At 45.4% G+C, this 26,366-nt stretch overlaps 1 protein-coding gene across 1 annotated transcript; it reads left to right on the top strand.

Moving 5' to 3' along the window:
- Nucleotides 1-20,466: 20,466 nt before the first annotated feature.
- On the top strand, nucleotides 20,467-22,055 carry LOC121635095 (putative nuclease HARBI1). The gene is made up of 3 exons (XM_041978154.1): nucleotides 20,467-20,481; nucleotides 20,716-21,676; nucleotides 21,946-22,055. Exons 1-3 carry the CDS (start codon nucleotides 20,467-20,469, stop codon nucleotides 22,053-22,055), a joined length of 1,086 nt encoding a protein of 361 aa, XP_041834088.1.
- Nucleotides 22,056-26,366: the final 4,311 nt, after the last annotated feature.

Raw genomic sequence — 26,366 nt, 5'->3', positions numbered from 1 at the left:
TCAAGGATTGTCTGAGCAGGTAAAGGACGAACTAGCCGCCAGGGACCCCCCTAAGGATCTCAATGCTCTGATGGATGTGTCGTCCCGAATCGACCAGCGTCTTCGAGAGAGACGGAGAGAGAGAGGCAGAACCGTCGGAGGGAGCAGATTCAAAGTTCCCGACAAGTTCCCGATGCAGACAGTCGTGGAGGAATCCCCTCCAGTTACCATCACCCCAGAACCCATGCAACTTGGCCGCTTTAAGCTGTCGTCGGTCGAAAGAGCTCGGAGAATTACAAACGGACTCTGTTTATATTGTGGTCAAGCAGGACATATCATACGTAATTGCCCAGCAAAAGGCAGGGCTCAGCAGGGGACGGGAGGACCCTGCTGAGCCGGACTTTGTTGGATTCTTCCATCTCCCGTCCCGTTTTCCGGGTTCAACTGACAGCCGCTGATGACGTACACACCGTGGCCGTGTTTATTGATTCTGGATCTGACGCTGAATTCATTGATCGACAGGTGGCCGAACAGCTGGGAATCGGCTTCTCCCCTCTCCCTAAACCCGTCTCTGTCCGAGCCCTGGATAATCACCAGCTACACAGAGTCACTGTGAAGACCCAACCCGTTCCTGTCACCTTTTCTCCCAGTCATGTCGAAACAATCAGTTTCTACGTCATTGACTCTCCACAGATCCCCCTCATTCTTGGCATTACCTGGCTCCAATCACACAATCCGCACATTGACTGGCGGGAGGGAAAGATAATTAATTGGGGGGTAAACTGCTTAACCACCTGCCTGCGCTCACTTCCCGCAACAGAAACTCAGAGATCAGACTGTACAGAATCCGACTACCCCAGTCTCTCACAAGTCCCCCTTCATTACCACGATCTGAAAGAAGTTTTTAACAAGATTCGTGCCACCTCTCTGCCCCCGCACCGTTCATACGATTGCGCAATCGAACTCCTCCCTGGCGCCATGCCACCCCGTGGCAGAATATACTCCTTGTCCGCCCCAGAAAAGGAGGCCATGGATAAATACATTTCTGACTCCCTCTCGTCGGGTCTCGTTCGTGCTTCCTCTTCGCCAGCCGGAGCAGGATTTTTTTTTGTTGAAAAGAAAGACGGCACGCTCCGCCCCTGTATCGACTACCGGGGTTTGAATGACATTACTATCAAGAATCGTTATCCCCTACCTCTCATGTCCTCAGCCTTGGATCTATTGCAAAAATCCACCATCTTCACCAAACTGGACTTACGGAATGCTTATCATCTGGTGCGCATCAGGGACGGCGACGAGTGGAAGACAGCCTTCAACACACCATCAGGGCACTACGAGTATCTGGTTATGCCATTTGGGTTGACAAATGCACCAGCAGTATTTCAGGCATTAGTAAACGATGTACTGAGAGACATGCTCAATAAATTTGTTTTCGTCTACCTTGATGATATTCTCATTTTTTCTCAGAACCCTGATGAACACATTTTTCATGTCCGTACAGTTCTACAGCGTCTTCTCCAGAACCAGTTATATGTGAAGGCAGAAAAATGCGAATTTCACAGCTCCACCGTCTCATTCCTGGGCCATATTATTTCTGCCGGAGGAGTCCAGATGGACCCCTCCAAGGTTTCTGCTGTCCGAGACTGGTCTACACCCACTAATCGCAAGCGACTCCAACAATTCCTGGGATTCGCTAACTTTTACAGGAGGTTCATCAAGGGGTATAGCTCTATTTCTGCTCCTCTGCATCGGTTAACCTCTTCTAAGGTACCATTCTCCTGGACTAGCGAGGCTGAAGTTGCCTTCACTTCATTGAAACAACAGTTCACGTCGGCTCCTATTCTTCGCATGCCCGACCCCACCAGGCAGTTTATTGTGGAGGTCGATGCATCTGATTATGGAGTGGGCGCTGTGTTGTCTCAACGGTGTTCAGATGACTCGCGGATTCACCCTTGTGCTTTTTTTTCCAGAGGTCTGTCTCCTGCAGAACGTAACTACGATGTTGGGGATCGTGAACTCCTGGCAGTTAAACTGGCGTTGGAAGAGTGGCGTCACTGGCTGGAGGGGGCGTCTCATCCATTCATCGTCTGGACGGATCACAAAAACCTTGAGTACCTGAAGTCAGCCAAAAGGCTAAACCCGCGCCAAGCCCGTTGGGCTCTATTTTTTCACAGATTTAACTTTTCCCTGGCCTACCGACCCGGGAATAAGAACATTAAACCTGATGCTCTGTCCCGACAGGCAGCTCCCCAGGAGGCCGATACTGATGGCTCTGACAACTACATCCTTCCCTCTCATGTCCGGTTGGGAGTCAGCCGCATCCATCTGGAATCTGAGGTCAGACGAGCACTCCAGTCCGCTGTGGTGCCCGCGGGATGCCCGGATGGACGCCTATACGTACCACCTCGTCTCCGGTCCAAGGTCCTCGTCTTGTGTCACTCCTCTCGGTTGGCCTGTCATCCTGGTGCGGCGAGGACTTTCCACCTGCTTTCTCAGAGGTTTTGGTGGCCTGCCTGCCGCCGAGACGTTCGGAGTTTTGTGGCGGCCTGTCCAGTTTGTGCTCGATCCAAAACTTCCCGTCAACGCCCAGCTGGGCTCCTTCATCCTTTATCCATCCCTCGCCGACCCTGGTCTCACGTCTCCATGGACTTTGTCACTGGTCTTCCCCCTTCGGATGGCAAGACGGTTATCATGACGGTTGTGGATCGCTTCTCTAAAATGGCCCACTTTGTGGCGCTCCCTAAACTGCCCACGGCGAAGGAGATGGCGGCTCTTTTATCGGATCACGTGTTTCGGCTGCACGGGCTTCCGCAGGACGTGGTTTCGGACCGCGGTCCCCAGTTCACTTCTCGGTTCTGGGCCGAGTTCTGTCGCCAGATGGGAATTAAGATCAGTCTCTCGTCAGGGTTTCATCCCCAGTCGGATGGGCAATCAGAGCGGGTGAACCAACATCTGGAGACCTGTCTGCGCTGTCTCTGTTCCGAGACCCCTTCCAGTTGGGCCAGGAACCTGACCTGGGTGGAGTACGCCCATAATTCGCTTCCTTCTTCTGCAACTGGCCTCACTCCTTTCCAGATCGTCCAGGGGTTTCAGCCTCCATTGTTCGAGCCCCAGGAGGGGGAAGTACGGGTTCCGTCCGCCCATGCAGCTGTGCGTCGGTGCCATCGCGTTTGGCGCCGGGCTCGAGCTGCGTTGCTGCGCTCTTCCCTGCGGTATCAGGCGGCTGCTAATCGTCACCGCTCTGCGGCCCCGTCCTACCGTGTGGGACAGCGCGTGTGGCTGGCTGCCAAGGATCTCCCTCTACATCTGGAGAATCGGAAGTTGGCTCCTCGTTTCGTGGGGCCCTTCCCCATTGCCAAAGTGATTAATCCGGTGGCTGTTCGCCTGCGCCTTCCCGGGACTCTCCGCATTCATCCCACTTTTCACGTGTCCAGAGTTAAGCCTGCTCTCTCCTGTCCGTTGGTGCCCGCCTCCGGGCCCCCTCCGCCCGCCCGGGTCGTGGGTGGGGGGCCTGTCTACACTGTGCGCCGCATCCTGCGCTCTCGTCGTTCTGGTCGCTCCCTTCAGTACCTGGTGGATTGGGAGGGCTACGGTCCTGAGGAGCGCTCCTGGGTTCCGGCCCGCTTTGTGGTGGATCGGACCCTTCTGTCCCGTTTCCATCGGGGTCACCCCGATCAGCCTGGTGGGGCGTCGTGTGCCGCCCCTTGAGGGGGGGGTGCTGTCACGGTGGTTGCCTATAGTCGGAATCTCCCAGCTGTCCCTGAAGGCATCCTTCCTCCAGTGCGCTCCTGATTATTGATGCGCTCCACCTGCGCTGCGTGCTTTATATACCAGTGCACAACACCACTCCTTTGCCAGATCGTCTTGGTTAACTCCCTGCACGTTTCCAGCCCTGAATTCTGCCTGCCTGCCTGTTTTTGATCTCTGACCCGTTTCTGACCTGGATATTGGATTTTTGCCTGTCCCCTGTCTGGTAACTCTGATCTTCTGTTATTTGACCCAGCTGATAATCTGACCCCTGGACTGTCTATTTGGATTTGGATTTGGATTTGGATGTGGATTTGGATTTGGATTTGGATGTGGATTTGGATTTGGATTTGGATGTGGATTTGGAATTGGATTTGGATGTGGATTTGGATCTTGGATTCGCAACCTGTTCTCTCTCTCTCTTCCGCTGGAGGAACCATCCGGACCCCCTCCCCTTCTTTGAACACATACCCAACTCAAAGTCTCAGTATAACCATCATCTTCCCTTGCTAACCCATCCTGTTTCAGCAGCCCCGACAGACGCAGCGGATCTCCTCTCTGTTATGCAATACAGGAATTCTACCGGCTCGCTCCAACTTCTCCCGCCGGCTAGTGAGCAGCGAGACCAGACCTGGTTTTTCCTGGAAGCAATTCACAACTCTACAATAAATCTGTTTCCTATCCAATCCTCTGTCCTGACACTTATTGTGGTCCAGTTTGCTAAAACCATTACAGTGACGGGGTTAGCCGACCTAGCCAGGCGGGCTAACACAGCATGATCAGCGGCACAGTAAATCCTCAGATTCTCGAGATTCACCCTGCGCCGACGGAGTCGAGAGAACAGGAGCAGCAGGGTTAGCCCACAAAGCCAGAGACAGGTACATGGCAGACATCAGGAGGATCCAGGGAACGGCAGGGCCCCGCGTAGGATGTGACGAGAAGTGAGGCAGACTCACCAAATGACCACAGCGTTTGTCGTATTTGAGGGGGCGTTTCTGCCGTGGGACGAGGGCCGACATCCTTAACATGTAAGTAGAATGCCTGATAGCAACGGGAGGAGAGTTGTACAATGGCTTTAGCAGAAAGTTGATGGAACTCCAGCATTGTACTGAAATTCTAGAAGAAACTGATGATTATACATCAGCACAATTTCCGAAAGTTGGGAGCCCAGGCATAAAATCAGCAAAAACATAAACCAAAGGGTTTTTCGTCAAACTAATTTGATTGGTGGTTTGACAGCAGAAGTTACATCATTTGTCGGTGGTAAATACATCTGCCATTTCTGCTACAGATGCTCTAAAAAAAACGCGCACTAACACCTGTAGTAGATATTGCTCACTTTGCAATGCGCCCTCCTGTACTCAGGAGAAGCTTGCACCTGTACTGTGCAGTGACTATAACAGAACATGTTGTATGCCTTCCTGTTTTATTGGGCATAAAGAGTGTAGAGGGACCTGCTCAGCTCAAACTCCTTTAGACCAGTATTTGCTCGGCGATAAGCGGTGTCTAAAATGACAGAAGCTGTACAGTGTTGCTGCAGGACATATAACATCTGCTGGGAGAAATTGCTAGCTAAATCTGACGCAACGGATGGTGAACAACACCAGTGCTATATACAGCCTCTGCCAGTCGTCATGCAACACAGCACAAAACTGATTTTTTATGATTTTGAAACTTCTCCCAGCAATCAGGATGTACATGTTCAATTTCTGGTGTGTACAAACTGAGCAGAGATGCCGCAATCTTGAGTCACTTTATGTCGCACGCGTTGTGGTCATTGTGGGAGCATGAATGGATGAGGATGAAGAGGGAAGACCTCGAGGTGAGAGCATTCATTAGAGAGTTTAACCCCCCTGAACCGCTCTCCCACAGGCAGGCGTTATTTAGTGGGAGAACCTGCTTGATGAGGCTGCGGTTCACAGCTGCTCCCTATGAGACAGTGCGATTGTGGATGTGACATCGCTTTACTCCTATGTACATTTCAGTTACCCTTATCCACTCGGGCACCCCCATCCTCATCACCCGAGACTTTACTGCACCGCAGAGTTACTTCAGATTTATTTGAGTCATCGTCTACCCACCTCGCGGTCTGTTTTTCCCCATTTTACCCTAAGTAGTGGTGAGCACATGACTTCCTGGTTGCTTAAGAACTGGTTCCTCCCCTTAATTAGAGCAGCAACATATACGGCACCTGTTGACCTCTTTTCTCCCTCTGCTTCCTGTAATATCTGTAGTTGGTGGTGGCTGTCTTTTGAACCCCTAGCTTGTTGTCTGCTTTTGCCTGGGTGGTGAGGGTGGTGAGTAGGGTAGCAGGCAATATTTATAAAAGCAACCTTTTGGGATTTGCACTAATTTGTTGCTTTTTATTTGGAGGTTACCTCCATGTTTTAAGTTTGCAGTGAGGCAGTGAGGTTTGTTGTGTTCACTAGTTGAGTTGAGGCACACCTGGGCTCTACCCCCTGTAGGCTGCCCTCCACTTGTGGCCCCAGCTAGTCTTATTGTTAAGCTACTTAGCTTTTAGCCATTTTGAGCTAGAATGGTGTTTTAATTATTGTTTTCCTGACTAATGTGTTGAGTATGGCTAAGCTTAATGCAGTGGGTCATCGCTGGGTAGGGCAGCTTGCAGATTTCCACTTTGAAATACGGTACAAGCCAGGCAGACTTAACACCGATGCCTGCACCGATCTTACATGAATCAGTGCTCGGAGAGATGGATAGAAGAGGCTGTACAGGGTGTGCAGAATTATTAGGCAAGTTGTATTTTTGAGGATTAATTTTATTTTTGAACAACTACTATGTTCGCAATGAACACAAAAGACTCATAAATATCAAAGCTGAATATTTTTGGAAGTTGGAGTGGGGCTCTTTTTAGTTTTAGTATCTTAGGAGGATATTTCTGTGTGTGCAGGTGACTATTACTGTGCATAATTATTAGGCAACTTAACAAAAACCAAATATATACCCATTTCACTTATTTATTTTCACCAGGGAAACTAATATAACAACTCAAAATTTACAAATATACATTTCTGGCATTCAAAAACAAAACAAAAACAAATCAGTGACCAATATAACCACCTTTCTTTGCGAGGACACTCAAAAGCCTGCCATCCATAGATTCTGTCAGTGTCTTGATCTGTTCACGATCAACATTGCGTGCAGCAGCAACCACAGCCTCCCAGACACTGTTCAGAGAGGTGTACTGTTTTCCCTCCCTGTAGATCTCACATTTGATGAGGGACCACAGGTTCTCTATGGGGTTAAGATCAGGTGAACAAGGAGACCATGTCATTATTTTTTCTTCTTTTAGACCTTTTCTGGCCAGCCACGCAGTGGAGTACTTGGATGTGTGTGATGGAGCATTGTCCTGCATGAAAATCATGTTTTTCTTGAACGATGCTGACTTCTTCCTGTACCACTGCTTGAAGAAGGTGTCTTCCAGAAACTGGCAGTAGGACTGGGAGTTGAGCTTGACTCCATCCTCAACCCGAAAAGGTCCCACAAGCTCATCTTTGATGATACCAGCCCATACCAGTACCCCACCTCCACCTTGCTGGCGTCTGAGTCGGAGTGGAGCTCTCTGCCCTGTACTGATCCAGCCACGGGCCCATCCATCTGGCCCATCAAGACTCACTCTCATTTCATCAGTCCATAAAACCTTAGAAAAATCAGTCTTATGATATTTCTTGGCCCAGTCTTGACGTTTTATCTTGTGTGTCTTGTTCAGTGGTGGTCGTTTTTCAGCCTTCCTTACCTTGGCCATGTCCCTGAGTATTGCACACCTTGTGCTTCTTGGCACTCCAGTGATGTTGCAGCTCTGAAATATGGCAACACTGGTGGCCAATGGCATCTTGGCGGCTTCACGCTTGATTTTCCTCAGTTCATGGGCAGTTATTTTGCGCCTTGTTTTTTCAACACTCTTCTTGCGACCCTGTTGACTATTCTGAATGAAACGCTTGATTGTTCAATGATCACGCCTCAAAAGCTTGGCAATTTTAAGAGTGCTGCATCCCTATGCAAGACATCTCACTGGCTGTAGAAAATGCTGGTCTCGGTAAAATCCCTCACCGAGGGCTTGACCCGTCTCTCGGAAGAAAATATTTGCAGGGATTCCAGAGCAGACGGAGGAGGACCCCGAGACCACGGTGAAAAACTTCATCAAAACTCACCTGAAGCTCCCAGAGGAAAAGGTTAAAAACATCTCCTTTCACAGAGTCCATCGGCTCGGCGGGAGGAAACCAGGGTCCAGCAGACCAAGACCCATTGTAGCAAAGTTCGTCAGCTTCAAACAGAAGGAGCAGGTGAAGAACCAGGGCCGCAAACTGAAGGGGACGAATTTCAATGTAAATGACCAATATCCGAGAGAGATTCTGGACCGACGGAGAGTCCTGTTTCCCATCAGGAGAAATCCATTGCTGAAGGCGCTCGCACTGTCATCGCGGTGGATAAATGATTTATTAATGGACAGCTGTACCGCGACCCAGACATCACTCAGTGGCTCTACTGACTTGGTATGTGCTTTAATTTTTCTGTTTTCTCACTGGATCGTGTTATATCCATAAAACCGCCATAAAAGACCATTTAGTTAACCGTAAATGCACTGCCTGTCTCCACTACACTGTTCTCAGCAAAGATGCGTTTTTAAATTACTTTTTTCCTTTGGCACTGTCGCTCTTTTCACTCTTTACACTTCTTCTCTCCGACCCTTCAACGGTTAACGGTAACACTTGTCATTATATTATATACACATCAGCACTTTTCATGATTCACAGGAACACACACAGAACAGCACAAGTGCACATACATCTCTGTCAGAACCAGCTGGCACATACACATGCACGCGGAGAAGCAGTGGGATGCACACACACACGCTTCAGTAATACGCATATAGCCCTCATTTCTGTGGTTCGTTCATGAATGAACTCACATTTGTCACTTGGAATGTGCGTGGAGCTGGCACAAGGGAAAAGAGGTTAAAAATTTTTAATCGTTTGCAAGAAATGAAAGCAGATATAATATTACTCCAAGAGACTCATTTATCAAACTCAACAATAGATCTTCTCTCAACAACCCAGTTTCCACACTTGTATTCAGCTTGTTATAATTCTAGGCAGAGAGGAGTAGCAACTCTTATTAATAGAAGGTTAAATTTTGACATAGATATACAATCATAGATCCAGAAGGCAGATTTATAATAGTTACATTATCTATTAAAAATGTTAAGTTATATATTGCAAATATATATGGTCCAAATGTAGATGATCCCTCCTTCTTTCACTCCCTCTTCGCCTCACTCTATGGTCACTCAGATAACACATTAATTATAGGAGGTGATTTTAACATTATACTGGAGAAAAAAAGTACCACAGGAGCTCATTGAGTCTGGAAATCCTCAGAAACTGTTAAACATGAAGGATTTTGGTCTCTGTGATGCTTGGCGCTCTCACCATCCCATACTAAGAGAATACACCTTCTTCTCTTCAGTTCACCATTCCTATTCTAGATTAGATTATTTCTTAACTAGCAGCTCGCTGATGAATGACATGTCAGAAATCAGAATCCATCCTATTAGCATTAATGATCACGCACCAGTATCATTCACTCTGAGAAAGAAGAGCAGTAAACCAGCAACTAGAAACTGGAAATTTAATATGTCATTACTTAAAGATCCTGAGTTTATCAGCTACTTTAAAAGAGAATGGTCCTTATATCTAGAAAATAACGACTTGTCAGAAACTTCAGCGTGTGTTCTTTGGGAAGCAGGAAAAGCAGTAATGAGAGGGAAAATTATTTCCTTTTCTTCTCATAAGAAAAAGAAGGAAACCTTTAGAATCTCAGAGTTAGAACTCAGAATTAAATCCTAGAGGACGCTTACCATGTCTCCCCAGAAGAACACATACTAAATGATATAAGGAAAGCTAAACTTGAACTTAATGAAATAATAGATAAAAAGACGCAATTCTTGGTGCAAAGACTTCACTTGGAGAACTTTGAACATGGCAACAAATCTGGAAGTTTCCTGGCTAATCAGTTAAAAACAAAGAAGGAGAAAACAACCATCTCCTCTGTCAGAGATCCAGAAGGAAACATCAGCCACGACCCTGACAAGATAAATAACACTTTCAAAGAATTCTATAAAACATTATATAATCACAACTAACTACAACGGATGACAATATTGATAAATTTCTTAGTAACATCCAATCTTCCACCAGACCCCTCTTATTTCCCGCTCTCTCTGTCGCACACACACACACACTCACGTAGGGAGTTGGGAGGCGTGCACGTCATGCGGGGCGGAGCGGAGGGGGCCATTCAGTGGTCTCCTTGGATGCACCCCGTGGCGACTCGCCTGTCAGTTTTAATTGCACCTAGACACCAAAACACAAGCAACACAACACACAAACAACACCTGGGGGGCATGTCATGTGGTGGCCCCGCCTGACATGGCTCCCAACTCATTGCGGTCACTGCTCCTCAATTTTAATTGCAAACAACACACACTACATAAACAGTCAGGAGCGGGGAGGGAGAGGGTATTGGGAGGTGGGGCGGCCGCCTCTGGGCTCCTGGGGCCCTGGTCCCTTTGCTTGGGCTGCCCTGGGTGGCCTGTCCCTGGCGGGGCTGGCTGCTGCCGATCTTGGCCCACTGGGACCTGTGCCCCAAGACTGTGGGGGGCTCTTGCTGGGGCACTCCTCTGCTGCCCTTCGGGTGGGGCTGGAGTCGTCTTCGTGGTGGGGTAGCTTGGGTTGGTGCTCCGGGGCTGCTGCTGCTGAGGGCCTGGGTAGAGGTCAGAGGCATGTGCACGATCTCACCTATCACTCTTCATCACTGATCACTCTTTAGTCCTCATGCTCTGCATGCTGACACAGTCACTGAGTTGTCCAGTGGGTTTTTAAACTAAGAGATAATTCTTCTTTTTATTTTCCCTGTGAGTTAGTATCTGGTCGCTGTTATGCTACTTTCATGATATGTCTTTTTGATTTGGTTATTATTTAACAACTCTTAATGACTAGCAGCTGTTTTTTTTTTTTTGTTTTGTTTTTTTTGTGTGTGTTTCTGTTTTTGTTTTTTGTAATATTTGTAGGAAATTTTCTGGTGTGTTCATGTACAGGTGTAACAGTTTATTGTCTGGTGATGGTGTGGATTGAAGGGTCGTTTCCTTCTGTCTGTGATCTTTTTGTCTCCTTTCTTCTTTCCCTTTTGCATCTTTTTGCTATTTTCCATCTTTTTTCTGTCCCCTCCGGTCAGGTCCAGCAAGATTACATAGATTCCGTGATTCAAAGTAAATAAATAAATAAATGAATCAGATTATCAAGAGGAGCCTTACCCATAGGCCTCCCCTTGGCAGAGCAAATTTGTTCAGCACGATACAGCAACTAGATTATCATTTTGCTGGCTGAGGGAAAAATGGCTCTTTGGATTGGAAAGGCCGCAGACCCCTGCACTAAACACATAAACAGGTTTAGCAGCAATTTTCAGATAAAATATTTCTTCATATATATATTTATAAAATCAAATATTTGAGAGAAAGAAGGATGAAATGTTCAGGATTTACTAAGGTAAAAAGTCAGCAGGATGAATTTAAAGCTGTGAAGCTGCTTCCTTCTAAACACAGAAGGAACAATATGTGATGAATATCAGCATCAGGTGAACAGACAGAAAGCAGGATGAGAATCTCACAGCTTCTAGATGGTGAGGAGAGAGAAATATTCACAATATGCACAATAACTTCCATCCATGCACCTTCAGTGTTTCATTATCCAGATTTCTAGCCTATAAATTCTCTAAACTTTAAAAGTCCGAAAAATATGTAAACACAAATTATGTCTCCCTGTGTCCACCCCATGGCATGAACATGAACAAACGACTCCTCTACTGAAAGCTCACATCTTACAGATTCCACAGCTGGAAGTTTCATCTCGCTATGACCAAGATTCACCGAACCAGAGGCAGAAGAAGACCCGATTTATGCTTCACGTATGTAAAAGTCAGAAAGCATGTCTTACCTTTGCTGTCTTGCAATAATTAAAACCGCATTTATTAAAAAAAATAATAATAAAAAAGTTTCCCATCCAAACATTACGATGTTCTGTCCATCTGCATGTATTTTGACAAACAGAAACGTTGGTTCTTTTTTTCTTCTTCCTGTTCCAGACAGAAAACATCTCTTTATTTTAATAAACCCGCTCTCTCCCGATAACGTCAGACGGACCGCTGCAGCAGGGAAGGGAAACATGGACGCCATGTTTTTGTCATCAAAGCCAGCGGCCAGCAAAAAAAAAAAAAAAAAAAAAAAAAAATTAACGCGCGATTAACGCGTTAACGTGCCCAGCACTAATTAATTTACATAGTATGAGAATATGCAATTACAGAGCCCCGTGTCCATATCTGTCCCTGCAAACAGACATAAGAAATGTCCTGCTTGCCACTACAGACAAAACATTGACTCTCTATCTCTGGACCCTTATATATTATAGCTCCTCCTCCTTTCTATACACAATTTTGCTGACCAATGGTGCAGTTGAAGGAATCGGGTCAGATGCAGTCACAGGTCCTGTGACCCCCATCCGCTTGTGTCCTAAAAAACAGGAACAAGAAGACAATACACAGACAAGCAGGAGATTTCCTCTGGACTCCGGTTAGCTTAGACATTTCCTTTAAGTGTAACATTTGACATGTTGTTTTACCAGCAGGCACAATTAGTCAGCCCCTCACATGTTCTTCTCACTCACCCCATATGTAGAGTCCCACTGTTGCTTAAGCACACTAGCACACTGTTAGTAAGTATATGAGCTTAAAAATAAGAGATATTTAATGTGATTAATAGAGTAAGAATATAAATGAAAATAAGTAGCTCACTTAAGTAATTCCTTGATAAGTATCCAAATAAATTTATATATACTACCAAAAGAATCACAGATCTTTTGTAACACAATTCTCCATCCATAAGTGTGGTCTTTCGGGCTGAGCAAAGGCCCAGCCACCAAGCACTCGCCTCCGTGCCCCACCTCCAGGCCTGGCTTCAGAGGGGGGCCCCGGTGACCCACGGCCGTGCAAGGGAAATCTGGGTCCATGATTTGTCGTCATCATACGGGTGCTTTTGAGCCGCTGACGACCCACATTGTAAAAAAAATCCTATACTTTAATCTCCTAGTGCTTCTTTTGCCAAGAGATCAGCTTTTTCATTCCCTATTATTCTCACATGCGCCGGTATTCTATTCTATTCTATTCTATTCTATTCTATTCTATTCTATTCTATTCTATTCTATTCTGTTCTATTCTACAGTCATTTAGCAAACGTTTTGTCAAAAGCGACTTACATTTGAGAGTAAGAACAACACAAGCAAGAATTGGAACGTCATAATTAAGTAGTAGTCAGACTGCTGTAAGTATAGTTGGACCACGGTGCTGTCATGTAGTGCTAGAGGCAGTGCAATTTTTTTTTTTTTTAGTTTTTTTTGTAAGTCATTTTGTTTAAATACAAGATCACAAATTCATCATACAACATCAACTTGGGCATACGTGCACACAACTTATTCAGTACTTGGCTGAGCCAAAGAGCTGGACAAGTCTTTTTAACTCATTCTGCATAGAAGAGTTAAACTATGTGTGGAAATGCTCCTTAAACAACTGAGTCTTTAGCTTGCTTTTAAAAGTGGATAAGGACTCTGCAGATCGGATGGAGTTTGGTAGATCGTTCCACCACCGGGGGACAATAGAGGAGAAGAGTCTAACTACTGATGTGGCGCCACCTTGTGGTGGGAGCACTAGGCGTCTTTCACTGGCAGAGCGTAACTGTGGAGAGGGAGTGTAGCTCTGGATTAAGGAGTGGAGGTAGACAGGAGCCGTTTGGGTTATTGTTTTCTAAGCCAGAAGCAGAGCTTTGAATTTGATGCGCTGCAACTGGAAGCCAGTGAAGAGCAATTAGCAGCGGAGCGACATGAGCTATTTTGGGCTGGTTGAAGACCAGACGTGCTGCTGCGTTCTGGATCATCTGCAGAGGTTTAACTGAGCATGCAGGCAGGCCAGCAAGTAAGGAGTTGCAGTAGTCAATGCGCGAAATGACCAGAGCCTTGACCAGGAGCTGTGTCGTGTGTTCAGTCAAGTAGGGTCTGATCCTCCTGATGTTGTAGAGAGCAAACAGGCAAGATCGAGCAACCGAGGCAACATGGTCCTTAAAGGTCAGCTGGTTGTCTACCATGACACCAAGATTCCTGGTAGAAGACGTAGGCACAAGCGTGATAGAGTCAAGCTGCACACTTATCTGTGGCGGTAAAAAAGGATTGGCTGGAAAGACAATAAGCTCAGTCTTGAACAGATTTAGCTGAAGGTGGCGATCCTTCATCTATGCGGAGATATCAGCAAGGCATGCTGATATTAACATTGAGACAGTTGTGTCGTCAGGTGGGAAAGAAAGGAAAAGCTGAGTGCATTCTGCATAGCAGTGGTAGGAGAAGTCATGAGAGCTAATGACTGCACCAAGTGAGGAGGTGTATAGTGAAAAGAGGGCCAAGCACCGAGCCCTGAGGCACCCCTGTTGTCAGCCCATGTGGTCTGGACATTTCTTCACGCCAAGATACTTTGAAGGATCTTCCTGTGAGGTAGGATATAAACCCAGAGAGGACAGATCCTGAGATGCCAAGCTCTGAGAGTGTGGAGAACTGTATATGATGGTTGACCGTGTCAAAGGCATCGGACAGGTCCAGCAGTATAAGGACTGAGGATTGACCAGCGGATCTGGCAAGCAGTAGGGAATCAGTAACTGACAGGAGAGCAGTTTCAGTAGAGCGGCCTTGCCTATAGCCAGACTGAAATGGATCTAACAGGTTGTTATCTTGGAGGAACTGTGAGACCTGACCGAAGACGGCACGCTCTAGTAATTTAGACATGAATGGAAGCAGTGAGACTGGTAATTTCCAGCCTGGGCTGGGCTGAATGTGGGTTTCTTCAGCAGCGAGGTAACCCAAGCTTGCTTGAAGGCAGAGGGAAAGACACTGGATTTAAGAGAGGAGTTGATAATATGAGTTACTGCAGATTTGACTGTAGGTAAAATGCTCTGCAGGATGTCAGAAGGAACAGGATCAAAAGGGACAGGTCGTGGGTTTTGAGTTGACTAAAAGTTTAGAGACTTCGCCCTCATTTAGAGAGCGGAAAGAGCAGAGTGAGGCACCAGTAGCTGGTTTGGTAAGGCTGAGTTGGTCAGGCTCAGTGAATTGGTTACTGATGGTAGCGACCTTTTCAGTGAAGTAGGAAGCAAACATTTCTGCAGTCAGCACAGTGGGAGGCTGAGCAGGTGGTGGAGATAGAAGAGAGTTAAACGCCATGAACAGTTGTCGTGTGTTGGGGAGCATTGTGGATCTTGTTCTGATAAAAGGCTATCTTGGCAGCCTTTAGGCTGGATGTGAATATTTCATGTTTTTGCTGGTGTTCAGACAAGTCAGTGTGCTCTTTTGAGTTGCTCCACTTTCATTCTGTAACCCCGAGTCCCGCTCTGTGCTCCCTTAGAACCTCTGTGAGCCATGGACAGGGAGAATTTTGTCTAGCTGGTTTTGACACCAGAGGACACAGTTTGTCCAGAGAGGAGGCGAGAGAGGAGCAGAGTGTTTCTGTAGCCTCATTAACAGACAGTAAGGAGAAGTCTGAGTGGGAAGGGAGGGTAGAGTAAACCTCATCAGACAGCTGTGTAGGTCTGAGGGATCTCAAGTTTCTGTGGTAGGACACCATTTTTGGAGCCACTTGAGTGACATGAGGAAGGAAGACAGAGAATTTAACCAGGAAGTGGTCTGAAAGGTGCAGTGGGGTGACGGAGAGGTCGGCTGTGGAGAAGTTTCTGGTCAGCGTCAAGTCAAGAGTATTACCATCTTTGTGTGTTGGAGGAGTCTGAACCAGTTTGAGATTGAAAGAGTAGATGAGAGCCAGAAAGTCAGTTGCTGTGGTTTGCCAATGTGAATGTTCATGTCTCCCATGACAATTAGTGGTGTGCCATCACCCACAGATACCCACAGTAACCCCACCTCACATTCGGCTCAATTTACTCTGTACAGTGTTTGATAAATTTCCAAAAGTATGTCTGGTACGGACGTAAGTTTTCAGTCCTGAATTACAATTAACGGTGCCGCTGAGTCGCTACAGACGACCATTGATATTGCTGATTTTCCTCCATCCATCAGACTGCCCATAAAAAAATTGCTATCAACTCTGCTGTAAACACAGACATGTAATGTTGGAGTCTAACTCCCTTTCCAACTCCTTTTCCAGGTATAACAAAATCTAAAAGCTACTCTGTTACTCTCCAGTTCCTTTGATCCATCTGTAAAAATCTGTACGTATCCATTCCAGTACCGTTCCAGTGGTGAGTAAGTTAATTCTTCCACATCTCCTGAGTTAGTTCTCCTGTCATTGCAGAGTAGATGCATATAGGATCTGGCCCCAGCCATGTTGGAACAGCTGGCCAGCAAACCAGAGGACACACATCAAGATCACCAAGACCTGTTTCCTCTGCAACACCCTTCAGCTGCTCTCCAAAGTTAGTATTGACTTTCTTAGCAGGTCGCAGGAATTCCCAGTGCTGGCCAGATACTGGAGTTGCAATAAAAGCTCTGCTGCACACTCTTAAAGCCTTTGCTTGAATTACATCCAGCTTCTTTAACACTGATGGGGCAGCTGATCCATATGCTGCACAGTCATAATCAATGATGGACCTTACACTGGCTCGGTATATCATTAACAGTACCTCAGTATTAGAACCCCATTCAGATTCTGCTAGGCAGAATTGAAGAACATAACAGAAATTTTCTGACATGAGTTTTCTAAGTTAATCTCTCATCACCCCACATGCCTAAAATTTTGATCAGCTTAACTTTCTCAAAGTCCTTTCCAAAAATCTGCATACCCTTATCTTGAACTTTCTTATGCCCAAATACCATACATTTAGATTTGTCAGTAGAGATTTTGAAAGCCCAATCATCTGCCCATGCATTTATTTTTCCCAAAGTTTTTCGGCCTTCTTTTAAAACGTATGTCAAATTCCTACCCTTTTCCAGATGGCACCATCCTCTGCAAATAAAGATAACCCAAACTCTTTCCCCACACCATTAAATATACCATTTACCAACACATTAAATGAAATGGGGCTAATAACACATCCTTGGGGGGTACCATTTTCAGCCTCTACCTCCTCAGAGAGTAAACTTCCCACTGTCACTTGTATTGTCCTATTACTTAGAAAATTTTTGATCTAATTAAATATTCTCCCTTGAATCCTAGCATCAAATAGTAAAACCATGCTCCACAGCATGTCATAGGCCTTCTCAATGTCCAAGAACACTACAACAACCGCCTGTTGGCCATAGCTTTTTTGAGATCAGGATCCAGCCTTAAGACAGCATCTATAGTTGACCGACTTTGTTTAAACCCAGGTCACTCTTCTCCAATTTCTGTACTAATCTATGTGTGACCATTCGCTCCATTATCTTACATACAACTGAGGTCAGGGCTAGGGACCTATGGGAGCTCAGATTGCTAGCCTTCTGCCCAATTTAACAATTAGGATAACAGTGGCAGGCTTCCATTCTTTCAGTAGACATCCATCAACCCACATCTTGTTACACAGACAATAACAACAACAACAATAGATCTCCCGCTTGTTTGAACAGCTGACCTGAGGGGTATTGCACGAAACCAAGATAAGCGATTAAGCCGGGATATGTTGGTTATCCTGGCTGAATTTAGCCCTAAGTCGGTTGCATGAAAGCAGCTCAAACTAAACCCGGCCAAGTTACTGTGGTGATTTATCCGCTGCAGCTAGCCTGCTCCAGACCAGGCTAACTGCCGGAAGATTAATCCTAGCGAGTCACCTGCATGTCCAACGTCAATTCTGTGAGGAATTAATGTGTTTTACAGCATGTCCATTGTCTTCCTAAGTATGGCGCGTCATTTTAATCATCCAGTATTAAAATATTACATATACAGTCACTGTACATTTAATCGAAATCTGTTCGTAATCGCAACAGCCTTTTTATATGGATTCGAGTTGCAGTATTACTACTCAGGCCAAGTATTATATTGCTATGCGAATGAAGACTGCTCGTCAAATTGCTGTTAGAGGTTTTATAAATATGTGTTTTATTGCATTAATTGAGATTACAAAACACAGCGGATGAGGATACAAAGGTGTATTCAAAGAAATCCGTGATGAGGGCCATGTAGAATATATAGGTCCAACTCCCCTTCACCTGTTCCCTCTTCATAATGGCTTGCCCTTTTTCGGAGGATGTGCTGGACAAGGAAGCCCGCATCCTCAGAAGAGCATTCAGACGTGAACGAGTCTTCAGGGACAGCTCACATCCCCTGGCCTTTGGAGATGACTATGTCATTGAGAGATACAGATTTTCGGTTACTGGATTTCCAGGTCCAGTTTTCTGAGTGTCCGGCGTTTAATCTCAAGATCCAGCTCCGTTCCTTGGAGCTTGCTCTTTTTGAGTCAGCTTTTAACATCTGCCAGCTCTATCTCTCTCTCCAGGTGCCCTGAATAAAGCGTTCTGACAGTTTGTGAGGTCTGTAAAGGAAATGTCAATTAGCACAGCAGGATTTGTGCATAACGTAGATGTACTTTAGCCAATACTCACAATGTTACCAGGCCGCTTAGGAGACTGTGCAGCATCCGGGTCCTGCTACACATTTTCTATTAGCACCACATCACTGACTTCATATCCTTCATGGAATAAATAAGCAGGCCAATCCCATAAAATTGACATGCCGCAAGCCTTCTGGACTCCACTGACAGTCTCCTCATCTGCAGACGTGCATTCTGCAGCTGCAGATGTGCCTTCCCCCTGCCATATACATGCAGCGAGAGGACTCGGATTAAGATTTCACAGAACATACCAAGCCTGTGATTTCGAGACACTGTACTAACAGGATCATCTTCTGGTGGCTCCAAAAGTGTAATTATGTTCCCAGACACTGCAAGGTTATCCAAAGTCAGACACTATATTATATTTGATTGTGTTCCATGTGCAGTAGAATTGCAGTACTTTGTGTACCTTGTATGAAGCGGACAGTTTCTGTGGCTGGGACAGAGTCAGTTATTGTCCCTCCCTGGATCCCCTCCATCACTGGCCTCCCTTTATTTAAATGGAGGCCAGTTCCTCTGCTGGAGTCACATCCTGGCTTGGTGGGCCGCCCCCTGTGCCAGTTCTATAGGCCTTTTTCTTAACTGCTACAATCATACAGACATTGAACATGTCAGCAGACTCCTCATCTATTCACCTCATTTGTTCACTGTTATCTACTTTGGAGTCACTTACCAGCCTGCAAAATGTTCTTATATTTAATTTTTTCTTGCTGCCAGGTCCTTTTATGACCAGACAGGTTTGTCCTTTATGAAGGACAGAAAAATAAAATAGATAAAAACGTTACATGAGGAAAATAGATTAAATGACACATTGTGGATAATTGTTTGCACCTAATCATACTCTACATTTCCTGAGTAACATGCACCTGCTTGTCACTCTTAAAGTATACAACAGTTAGTGGATTTGAAAAGTAACTCCTTTAATTGTAGCCTAATTATGACAGTTCCAGTGGAGCACTGTTTATTAATTGTACAGTTTTCGACTACTTACGCATTGAGCCGGTCGGCTATTGTCTGCCAGGCTCTCTCGCGTTCTTTACTTATGGCATTGGTATTGCCTTTTTTCCTTATAATTAGGGATGTTATGCTCGAGCCGTCTGCTCGAGCACGTGTCGAGCATGTGACACGGAAGTGTTGTGAGCATTGGTCGAATCCCAAATGGAACACTTGAGCACTCCTGCACTCACGGGCGCGCTCCCGCGAGGGGCTCGAGGGTTCAGTGGTATTCCAATTGGAATTGTGTGAGTGATCAAGGGATGATGGCGGACATTTTTGAGCCCTTTCTGCCCCCTTTCCATAAGTCAGCATCGATGCCAACTTTCGCTAAGGAATTACCCATAAATCACTGCGATGTCACGTGAAACACGGAGTTTACCGAGAGAAGCCGACGTGTGAAACATGTTCTTCAGTATTGTGGCGCTGGGTCGTTATATTTTTCGCCGGATAATTTCCCCACGGCGGCGTTTACAGGAGCTTCCTGACCTCAACATCCTAGCGGAATGGGGTGGACGACAGGTAATTACTGTCAGATTGTGTATTTCTTTTATCCTGTTTATGTGCTGCTGATTAACTCATTGGTCATATCACCTTGAAATTTCAGAAATGTGACTTGAGGTGAATAAAGCTGCTACACAAAGATATTTATCAAGATCCAACATTTAAGATAATATTGCCCTCATGATTACCATGTGTGCTGTTCATGAAAGGTGCTTAAATAATGCTCAGGCCCATCTAAACAGTCATGTGCACAGACATTTAGGTGGAGGGAAGAGATGCAATGGTCATACACACAAATTTAATATAATTCAGAAGAACGTCATTTATCCTCAAAGACACAACAGAAAGGCGAACTAAGTTGTTCACAGGCACACACAAACAATATATATATATATATATATATATATATATATATATATATATATATATATATATATATATATATATATATATATATATGTGTGTGTGTATATATATGTGTGTGTATATATATATATATATATGTGTGTAAATATTTATATATATACAACAACCAACCCCCTGGGGGAAGCTGCTCAAATGAGGAGAATCCTGGTGGCCTTTCTCAAGCCTCAAATTAGTCAGAGATGGTGGAGAGGGATGTCAGAGGAAGGCCAATGATCTTGGAGCACAGCTTCCCCACACCAGACAACCGGTTTCTGCCACCTATACACTGCAAATGTGTCCATCTCAACCTTTATCATTATTATGATGTTATGAGAATTATTCGGCACATTTACATTTTCAGGTTGAGTGTTTGTTAGAATTGGTACAATAAATATCCTGTAAAATCCTCCTTTGTCCATTGCAATTACTTTGTTGCTTTTTTGTTCCAGGTCATCCGCTACGCTCAGCTTAATGTCAGGGTGCCTGTCCTCCGGGTCTACATGGATCCGGAGCAGGACATGAGGCCAAGCTTCAGGCTGACCAGGCGGTCGTTTAATGCCCTGCTGGCCATCCTTAATCAGGAGAGGGACCATGGTTGGGGCCATAGGCTGGAGGTCCTCATTTTTATCTACTGGCTGGCCCATGGTACCTCTTATCGGGTGACAGCTGAGGCATTTGACATCCCAAAATCCACCATCCACAGGGTTGTTCACCGCATTGGAAGGGAGATCAGGAAGGCCAGATCCAAGGTCATTTTCTTTCCCAGCCATGACACCTTGGATGAGGTTGGCCGTGGGTTTGGTGTGCTGGCTCAGCATTGTGCTTTCAATAAAGCAGTGGGGGCCATAGATGGCTGCCACATCAGGATCAAACCACCCAAACACAATAAACCGGATTACTTTAATTACAAGCAGTTTTATTCCATTCAACTCCAAGCTGTCTGTGATTCAGCCGGACGATTTCTGGACATTTTTGTTGGCTACGGCGGCTCTGTGCACGACACCCGCATTCTCAGAAACAGCCCCATTTATGTTCAGGCCTTGTACCCCCCACCTGGTTATTTTCTTTTGGGAGACGGAGGTTACCCCTGCCTTGAGGGGCCCATTGCTATTATTACCCCCTACCGACACCCCTTGCATGGAAGGATGCAGGAGCGCTTCAACCAGGCGCACAGCCGGGCCCGCTCCATTATTGAGCGGGCCTTTGGCATGATGAAGGCACGGTGGCGGGCCACCCTCTTCAAGGCCCTGGAGGTGAGGCCCCGCTTCTGCTCTGAAGTTGCCCTGGCATGTGCAGTCCTGCACAATTTGTGTCTGGCCCAAGGTGATGTTGTCGAAGAGCCAGAGCAGCAGCCACATGGCCCTGACCTCCCACCCCCACCACCCCCTCCCGAAGACCTCCAGGGGAGCAGTGGGTCCCACATCAGGGATAGGATCTCCGCCTGTCTCTCAGCACCCTCACATCTTGAGGCACCATTACAGGACCATAATTATTCATCTTTATATGTTTTTTGGGCCTGTTCATTTGCATCAATGCCTGAGGAAGGCACAAGAATGTTTCATTTTTGCATCCTATTTTGTAGTTTTTAAAGAATGCATGAGTGCCTTTTTAGTTTTGACTGACACATTGATGGTTGCCAGGATGGCTCATTTCAGTTTACATTCTTTTTGTTTTTACAGGCATACTACTTTCTCTGCCCCTAATGGATCACCACCTCATCGTGGTGGGGCAGTTTGTGTGTCTCCATGACCTTGAGAGCCATGTCGGCTGGAGTTTATACTCCTGGTAGGGACACCCATGCCGTATTGGTTGAAGGGTAGAGACCAGACGAAGAGTGATCCCATCACAATCATCCTTGGAAGATTTTCTCAGCTGGTTGACAATTCATTCTGTGGTAATAAAAATACTACATGTACTGCCTGTGACCTGTTTGCATGCATTTGTGTTACCACACATTGGTCTGCTGATTAAATGAAAACACTGCCAGTAACTTGTGTAAGACAATAGAGTGCAATTTGTCAACATGCATATGTGCAGCACAAACACCAACTTGCTAGTAAGTGGACTGTTTACCTTAATTAATATGGCAATGCATAAGTTGAAATTCAAAATGTTTTAATATCAGAGACCCAGGGGGTAGTGCTTAAACCTGCACTGTAATGACTGAATAAAAATAAAATAAAGTTAAAAAAAAGTGTATAAAATAAAGACCTCAGAAAAAACAAATAGGCGGTCTATTTTTTGGCCGTCTGACTGTCGACAAGTTTCTCAAATACTCCCAAGAGCCGGTCCATTTGGGCCTGGTTTCTGGCCTCCCTGGCCTCCTCCCGGGCATCCATTTGGAGGTTCCTGGCCTCTCGTTTGGCAGCATCTTCTTTGAGGAACTCCAGGATGTCGCTGCTGCTGCTCTTCCTCCCTTTCCCTCCACCCTCTGGATTGTTGGAGAGTGGAGAGTGGGTAGAGGGTTCTGGTGGCTCTCCACTGGACCCCCAGGCAGTGCTGGTGGACGGCATTGCGCTGGTGGACGCGCCATTGTTGGGGTGTCTGGGACTCTCATCAGTATCCTCCTCAGCCTCTGTATCCACTGCAGTGGCTATGAGGCTGAGGGGCCTGATGGAGTCCCTCGCCCCCATGGCATCATGCATGGCCTCAAAAAAGGGCCATGTTGCAGCAGTGACCTGCCCACCCTCTGTGCCTGCACCAGTTCGTGGCAAGATGAGATCCTACAAGAAGAGCACATGACATCAGATTCACACATTCAATGTAGTGATACATAATTGCTGATATCTAATAAGACTGGAGAAAGCTCAGGAAGAGTCACCATTGGTGTCAATTGAACCCACAGAACAACATCCAACATGTCACCCAGCAACCCATGTGCATAAACATTAAACAGGTTAACCCTATATTTCTTCTTTAAGTTTTCCCATTTCTTTGCAGCCTGGCTGGGGGTCACAACCTTCTGCAGACCCATTTCTGCAATGATAACACTATACACATACGCACACAGACACAAATGCTGCTCATCAACACTGGTTTTCTTTTGTTTTCAGCCCATTTACTTTTATATGGATTACAAGAACTCAACACTTACTCAAATCCTTGTAAGGACGCGTTGCGGAAGCCCGTAAATAGCGCTTCATGTTTTATCCTGAGACAAATTAATTTTTTGGTTTGGTCTTCAGACCCTGTTGATGGAGATATTACGTTGATATTAGCCACATTCTTTCAGACATTCATGACAATAAATCATGGCTGCAGTGTTTTATACTTACAGACAAATCGTCGCTGCAGCAACTTCTCTTCTGTCTTTTTTTTTTTTTTTTTTTTTTTTTAAAGAATTGTAATCCTCTCGTTTTGGCGTCTCTCTCCTTGCAGTGCAGGTCTCAAAGTGCTGTCCCAATCCTATTTAAAGCATTTCGAGCCCTTGTGGCCTGTCACCCTCGACTCCTCACGCAGGTGATGTCATTTAGTCATCAGGGGCTCAGGGCGAGTGCTCAAGTTTTCGGTTTGGGATTGGGGGATTGTCTCTGAGCATTGATTCACCATGCCAAAAGTCACGTGATAGACCAAACGAGGCCTCGTTACGTCATCAGCGCGTATCGAGCAGCAAGCGGGATCTTTGAAGGGACCGGGCTTGTCAATCTCTCAGATTCCAAACACTGAGGAGATCGCAGGTTTTTGAGAGGAGATTCTGTAGCGATTTTGCGACATTACATTTTGAAAACAAATTTAGGAAAAGCATCACATCAGCATGAGCTTATATTGAATCACATTTAGCTTTTAGAGATTTGGGGAAACAAACGTCTGCGCGAGACGCCGTTGCCAGAGTAACTGCTGAAGGAGCTCGGAGTATGAGAGAAGGACGGAGCAGGCGGTGCCTTTAACATCACAGGTAAGCTTAATTCCCCTTTCTTTATATAGATGTTTTTTAAATAGCCTTGCAAAGACCAGACTTTAAAGTTAATCATAAACTTCAACCAGAAGCATCAGAGGAAACGTCTCAGTCTACAGCTGCAGAGGAAAAACCACCACCTGCAGGACCTTAGACACCAAGCTGGTTTCTGATCACCATACGCAGAGAATTTAATGATTTTAAACTTGGTTAATTACAATTTTGTTCTTGTGTTTCTTTCAGGTGTAACCTCTCCAAAGCTGGAGAGGTTGTGTGCCAGAAGAGGAGCAGACTGAAGTCTGACAGAAAATACGTTTTTAAATAAAAATCTATGACACATCACAAAGTTACCAAAGTTTTTTTTCTCATAACACATTTCAAGATTCAGAGTGTCTTTGTCATTTGCACAGTAAGGAAACACGTTTCCCTGAACAATGTAAATCTTACTTTGCCGTCCATAAAACATTATGAAATAAAAAAAAACAATTTGAAAAAAAAAAAAAACTAGATAGAAGATAAACAAAAAAAACTGAGTAAATAATCTATGTACATAAATGTGCAGTGTGCTATAAACTGTTGTTCCACATTTAACAACGATCAGCTATGCAAAAGAAAACAACTCATGAGGTAGACGATAACAAGCATTTGCAATATCTATTATAAGTAATAAGACACATAAAACAGTAAACAATTTTATTATTACAACTGTATAAAATAACTAACACAGTCACTATACCCGCTGCACAAACACTCCTTCCCTCATGCCTTCCCACAGATTGGTTTACTTAAGTTACACCACAATTCTGTTACCTAAACAAATGTTACCTAATACCCCTCCTTGTTATTTATATGAACAACAGAAAATAAATATTCACTCGGATGGTAGATTACGTATCGTTTATTGAACACGTATTCAAAGTTGGGATAGGAATGACAGATGTGAGGTGTCAACGTTGTCCTTCTGATACATCAGACTCCCACAGCCAGCAGATGGAGCTCTTTGGTTTGGTCAAATGATTCAGAACACTAAGCCATTTTCAAGCATTTGGTTCAAAGTTGGCTCGATGATTCATGAGGCCTCGGTTTCACCATCCCTACTTATAATATCCTTAACTTCGTCAGAGAACTCCGTCAGGAGCTGTTGTTCAGCGGCCGTGACGTAGGACGCGCGACTTTTATCCATTTCCCCATCGGTGATTCTGTGAGCGATCGCAAGGTCTGCTTCAGTATGCCGTGCACACACACTTATCCCAACTATCTTCACCTGGCTTAACCTAGCCGCACCTTCTCATCCTGGCTCAGCAAACGTGCAATCAATTAAGCCAGGATAGGCCGCGCAAGCTAGGTCAAGCTGGGCTTGCTTAATCATCCTGGATTTCTTTATCCTGGTTTCGTGCAATACCCCTCTGGTGAAGAGTGACTGGACAAACTGGGTTTTGTGCTGCAGAGTTTGATGGGTTGATGAGGAACAGGTGTGCAACAATCCCCTTGAGCACAGCTGCAGGTGTAGAGGGAGGAGAAACCGAGCAACACCAGGAAGCCAAGGGGAAGCCAGAGAGGCAGCAGGGGTGAAAAACATAGCTCAGAAACATCTGTGGGAGCAGCAGAGGTCCAGATGAAGGTGATGATGATGGGTGGATTAGAGAAAGGTGGAAGAGCATCACAGGTGGATTAAATGGTTTGATGAGACAACTGGGTATTTTGGGAACTACATACTAGCCCAGCGGTTATAGATTTTCTACACAATATCTACTGGTATCATGATAAAAGATGCAACCTGGGTAATTGTGATAATGGCATGCTGCTGTTTGTTTTCTGTGATGTCCTTTTATGCGGCTTCTTGTGAGAAAGCTGGAAATAATTTTGTTGTGGGCAGCTGCAATGACAATAAAGTTTTGTTATTTACTGCACACCCCTTATTAACAGTCAGCCTTGGTACGACTGTGGTTACCATGTTGTCTCTGATCACTTAATGGCATCATTTCCTGTTACAGATCAACCATTCATCAGAGGTGAGAGGGTTTCACTGCTGCTTTAATTTGACTAATTTCTGAAGTCATTTAAGAATTACTGATGGTTTAAAACCAGCTTAAACTGGTTATCCCTGTTTGGGATAAACATGGCTTTTGAGCAGTTTGTTGTTCTATGAAGAAAACAGAAAACAGAAAATATTCAACATGTTTTATTGATTTTTGTTGCTTTTTA

The sequence above is a fragment of the Melanotaenia boesemani genome, chromosome 23 (genome assembly GCF_017639745.1).
Source record: "Melanotaenia boesemani isolate fMelBoe1 chromosome 23, fMelBoe1.pri, whole genome shotgun sequence".
Classification (NCBI taxonomy): Eukaryota; Metazoa; Chordata; class Actinopteri; order Atheriniformes; family Melanotaeniidae; genus Melanotaenia; species Melanotaenia boesemani.
Note: the sequence above shows the minus strand (reverse complement) of the source record. Positions and strands in the feature narration are given on the sequence as shown.